This window comes from Bubalus bubalis, chromosome 6 (assembly GCF_019923935.1).
Source record: "Bubalus bubalis isolate 160015118507 breed Murrah chromosome 6, NDDB_SH_1, whole genome shotgun sequence".
In the NCBI taxonomy this organism is placed as follows: Eukaryota; Metazoa; Chordata; class Mammalia; order Artiodactyla; family Bovidae; genus Bubalus; species Bubalus bubalis.
This window is the reverse complement of record NC_059162.1, coordinates 5,509,913-5,515,464: the sequence shown is the minus strand read 5'-3', so window position 1 is coordinate 5,515,464 and position 5,552 is coordinate 5,509,913. Positions and strand designations below refer to the sequence as shown.

The 5,552-nt window shown below is 40.8% G+C and overlaps 1 protein-coding gene across 1 annotated transcript; it reads right to left on the bottom strand.

The window, feature by feature from the left end:
- Positions 1-615: 615 nt before the first annotated feature.
- LOC102402000 (guanine nucleotide-binding protein G(I)/G(S)/G(O) subunit gamma-5-like) lies at positions 616-861 on the bottom strand. The gene has a single exon (XM_044945462.2). It carries the CDS (start codon positions 859-861, stop codon positions 616-618), a length of 246 nt encoding a protein of 81 aa, XP_044801397.1.
- Between the last annotated feature and the right edge of the window lie 4,691 nt (positions 862-5,552).

Here is a 5,552-nt window from a genome sequence, read left to right as displayed (position 1 = left end):
TACATTTCTATTGTTTTCTTGGTTGGATTCGGAGAAGACTCAGGGTATCTGTTAAAAGAGGGCAAGGTAATATATTAGCATTACAGAAAAGAATACCTTATAGTGGATGTGATTTAGCTAAATGGTTAATTTCTTAGGCTCTGAACCTAGGGTACTTGTGACCAAATACCCATTAAATGCATGGCTTAAGAACATTACTTCACTATTTTATCATTCCATTTCCTCACATGTAGTAATTGCAGTAGTTTTATGTTCTTCCAATATCCATCTTTATTGTCTTATTTAACAAATAACTTTTGAGAGCCTAAATATGTGCCAGGCAAAGGATTCTACATAAATTTGAGTGTTATATGAGCAATGATTGTATTTGTTTCTTTTTTTCAGACTAAATATTTTATTGTATGCTGCCATCAGTGTATATAAAATAATTATCCTTGTGAAACAGAAAATTATGAATATTCAGAGAGGTAGACATTAAGGATTAACAACAGTAGAAGTTTGTACAGTATGGCACTTTACAAAGAGGCTTTTGTACAGGCTTCAGATTTAGCTTTCCTTTGAATAATCACTGGCTTATGAAAAATGGTTTGGAAAACCTTGTGAAGATTTGTTTTATTACAAAAAGGAACAGACTTTTTGGGGCCTGAAGGGATTTGTACTTGAAGATACTCCAGTCATCAGAGGGTCATGTTGAGCATTCTGCAGACAGAACTGTTTGATATCTGCAGCTGCCTGGGAAACCGTCACCTGATTGAGCCCGGCCTCCAGCCAGAGCTGTTGAACCACTTTTTTCATAGCTGCGACACTGGACGGAGAAGGTAATGGCACCCCACTGCAGTACTCTTGCCTGGAAAATCCCATGGATGGAGGAGCCTGGTGGGCTGCAGTCCATGGGGTCGCTAAGAGTCTGACACGACTGAGCGACTTGACTTTCACTTTCATGCACTGGAGAAGGAAATGGCAACCCACTCCAGTGTTCTTGCCTGGAGAATCCCAGGAACGGGGGAGCCTGGTGGGCTGCCGTCTATGGGGTCGCACAGAGTTGGACACGACTGAAGTGACTTAGCAGCAGCGACACTGGATGAACCAGACACGGCGCACTCAAAGGAGGGCAGATCCGAGGGCTGTCGGCAGGTCTGCGGTGGGTTCGCTGGGCCAGTCGGCAGGGCGGGGTGGGGGCGGGGTGAGGCTCGGAACTTTGTCTCTTAACATTTGTTTTTTTGTGCTTGTCTTGAGGATAAGACTCAGATAGTTATGGCAGTGGGACTACAGTATCAGAACCTGGCTCAGTGGGCAAGTCTACTTCACAAAGTATATCTTTCATAAAAGATGAATAATATTCGAAAGTAGTGCCATTTCTCAACTTGACAAGGTAGTCACTTCAGTTGTTCACAACAAGAGAAAAATTGAAAAGGACGAGCAGGAAGGAAGAAGAATGAGACTGTAGCATATTTTAGGAGTGACAGTCCTTTCTCAAATATAGTTTGGTGCCCAAAAGTAAAGGTGAACTTCTGCCTCCTGAGATTTTCTTTATAGAGTATGGGAAAGCCCCTCGTTAAAAATGTGCCCTGCGCAACCCTTCCCATTGGCCAGCTATCCTAAACATTGCCCTGCCTCCTTGATGAAGTGGTCTGACCTCTCTGACAAGAGTTCCCACAACCGTCTCTTCACGCCTTGTTGGTTTAGTTTCGCATGATGGATGACATGACACACAGTCAGCAGGGCTGTTGGTACCTGCTCTGTAAATGACTCTGGTAGCACGCGGCCAAAGGCAAAGTGACCATCTCTCCGTTCTGGCTGAGCATTTTGACTTCACGTTTTCAAGTATGGAAGCAAGTGATTTATGAGACACAAAAAAGCATAAATGGCCTTCCACTCCTTTTGACAAGGAGAGACTGCCTGTATAACCCATGCTTTCTTTGCAAGATAATACTGCCCAGGAAGCAAGAGCATAGCTTCCTTCCCCCACCATAAAAACCAAAAGGTGCTTGTTCTAGCCAATTTTGTGTGTATGAAGGCCTGGCCAGTAGATGGGCCATTGGAATGATTGCATGTGCTGTGTTAGTCTAAGCTAATAGCTGAGTCATTTTCATTTATCCTAGCTTATCAGTAGGTGCTGCAAGTAAATATCTTATCTGAAAAAGAACTGATATTGAGACTGGCATGAAACTGTGCCATAATTTAGATAAAATAGCTCTAGGTAATGCTATGTTCAGTGGCTTCTACTTTCAAGATACCCACTTTTCCCCTCAGTTCCTGATTGGTGGCTTAGAGACTGAGCATCCTTATAAACCATCTGAGCTACAATAATACTTCACTTGTATGGCACCCTGAACAAAGTGAGGTTCAAAAGTGAGACTTGGGGCTATATTAAAAGTAGTGTGACCAATCATTCTGGTTTGTCCAGAATTGAGGGGTTTCCCAGGACATCAGCTTTTAGTACTAAAATCTAGACAGTCCCAAGGGACATAGTATTCCCAGTGCTAAAACCTGGACAGTCCTAGGGCAAAGTGGGAAAAGCTGACCACATTATTTGGAGGTGAGGACTTAGAAGGACTGAAGCATGGAGTGAAGAGTCGCATGATTCCTGACTGGAGTGAAGATATCACTAATTTTTTCAATGAATTGAATTTGAATTAGCAAGTAACAAGTCTCACTGACTGAATTGCCTCGAAATGGAATTGTTTCTGAGGCCAAATTAGAACTCCCCCTAGAAGCAGAAAGTGAGTTATTCCAGCAGGTCATATCAGTAGGAACCATGTCTTATGGGTAACCCCACAGTATTTGGCCCCAGGTTGGGTACCTTGTAGCCACTGAATACATCTTTAGAAATTGTCCAAAACTTTGATTCTATTTAAACCTGTTTCTTCATGCTCTGACTCTCACATATAGACGTGGGAATGGTTTACATTTCCTTATTTGACATTTTCTTGTGGGAAAAAATGAAGAGGTGACTTAGATTTTTATAAACATTCATTATTGTCATTAGTTAAGAAAGAATACAAAACCATATAGGGTTTGAAAAATATTTTAGATGTATTTTTAGATGTGCAAGCCTTGTAAAACAAGGCAAATTCCAGAGACTATGCTTTTTTCCCCCATGCTTAAGGAAGGAGGCATTCTTTCGAAGGTTACACAGTTGACATTTTAGTGATTTATTTGGCCTACACTCATCTAAATGTGGCTTTGCAAAACAATGCTGACGCTTGAGAAGCAACTTGAGATTTAAAATAAGCTTTTAGAAGGTCTCCTGGCCTTAAGAACAGGAAGTGACTTATCACTGAAAACAAACCTGCTTTAAGCCCACAAGTTTGCTTTTTGTAAAAACAAACAAACAAAAAAAGCACTGGCGGTGTATCAGTTCAGTTCAGTCGCTCAGTCATGTCTGACTCTTTGGGACCCTATGAACCACAGCACGCCAGGCCTCCCTGTCCATCACCAACTCCCGGCGGAGTCCACCCAATCTCATGTCCATTGAGTCAGTGATGCCATCCAACCATCTTCATCCTCTGTCGTCCCCTTCTCCTCTTGCCCTCAATCTTTCCCAGCATCAGGGTCTTTTCAAATGAGTATAAGTGGATCTAAACTTTACAAATCTCTTTCTTGAGACTTAGAGAGACTAAGGGGAGTTTTCTAAATAATTTTCACTGATCCCTTTTGCTTGTAAGTCAGTAGAAATGCCCTCTGAATGGAAATACACAGATTTAAGGACCAGATTCCCTCACGCTCTTTAACATGTCCTTAAACTAAAATTTCTAAATGAGTGACATCACGAAGCATTATGATGCAGTGATTTATAGCAAGTCTTCGATACCTGGAGTTCAAGTTCCAGTTTTGCTCTTCTTCAGCTCTGCGACTGGGCAAGTGACTAATGCTTTTCTGTTTCAGTTTCCTTGTCTGTAAAATGAAGGTAACAAAAGTATTTTTCTCATAAGATTGTTATAAGGAAAAAATGAGTTAATATATAAAAAGTATTTCAAGCAGTGCCTGGACAATATGTACCATGGAAGCATTACTTACTAATATAGTATAAAAATATAGTACAATATAAAAATACAACAAATCTTTTGAAGTGCCTGAGCTTTCAAGGACTTCCCTGGTGGCTTGGTGGTAAAGATTTCACCTGCATTGTAGGAGGCAAAGGAGGCACAGGTTCGATCCATGGGTTAGGAAGATCCACTTGAGGAGGTCATGGCAACCCACTCCAGTATTCTAGCCTGGAGAATCTCTAGGACAGAGGAGCCTGGTGGGCTGCAGTCCTTGGGGTTGCAAAGAGTTGGACTCGACTGAAGCAACTTAGCAGGAATGCAAGAGCTCTCAAACCATTCAATGGGAATCTCTAAACTAGTGATTCTCCATCCCCAATGTATATCAGAATCACCTGGGATACTCTTTAAAAATTCACATGCCCAGGCTTTACACAAGGAAGTTAAATCAGGATGTCTGAGGTTGGAGTCTTGAAATCTGTACTTTAAAAAAATTTCTGGTGTGTGATTCCAATGCAGAGTATGGAGAACACCTTCTCTACACTGGAGATTGAGAATCAGTGCTTTAGAGGGGCTTTGCATGTCATATGTCAAGATGGTGTTTGTTTAATTATTTGATCTTATAACATTTTCATGATTCATTCATTATTCCAAAGGTGTGAGTAGGCCTATATTATTTTGTTGAAGTCTGTAATTTTCTCAATGCTAGGGTGTCCCTCTGTTGCCATTCACACTCAAGTATCTAACACAGGACCAACATATGGTGATGGTGAGGGAGGCAGGAGTGGAGGAATAATTGTTGAATTTTACCAACTGTCTTTAAGATCACAATAGTATTTTTACAGGCTTCTCTGGCAATCTAATGGTTAGGACTTACCTTGCAGTGCATAGGATACCAGTTTGATCCCTGGTTGGGTAGCTAATATCTCACATGCCTGTGGCCAAAAACAAAATCCAAAACATAAAACAGAATCAATATTGTAACAAATTCAATAATGACTTAAAAATGATCCACATCAAAAAAAAAATTTTTTTTAAACAGTATTATTAAAGTAAAGAAGGCCACTCAGGTGTGCTACGATTTGGATGAATTCAACACAGGGCTTGCCATTGACCCAAATCATGCCATCCCAGTTTTTGCTTTTTTGTGAGATTTTGTTCATTGTCTTGCTATCTCTGTCAAGGGGTCTCCAAACCAGGTCACTCTGAAAGATTTTGTAAGTGAACTAGCACAGTCAAAGATTTGGTGAATAGTCTGACAAAAGCCTCTCAGGGAAGAGCTACAGACGCTTTTTAATATGCCTGCATGATCTTCAGCTGGATGCTGAACTTCAATTTCCTCATCCAAAACAGGAGCACATAATCTCTATCACACTGACTCTTATAAAACTCCAATAATACCATATATGCAAGTGTCATGTAATATAAGGCCATATTCTTTATCTGGGCACTCCCACTTACTGCCTTCTAGGGTAGTTGAGAACAGAGAAGATATGGTTTTTATTTCGTGGGCAAAATTTTGCTTACAGAGAAGCAAATATGCTAGAGGACTTCAGGTTCAATAAT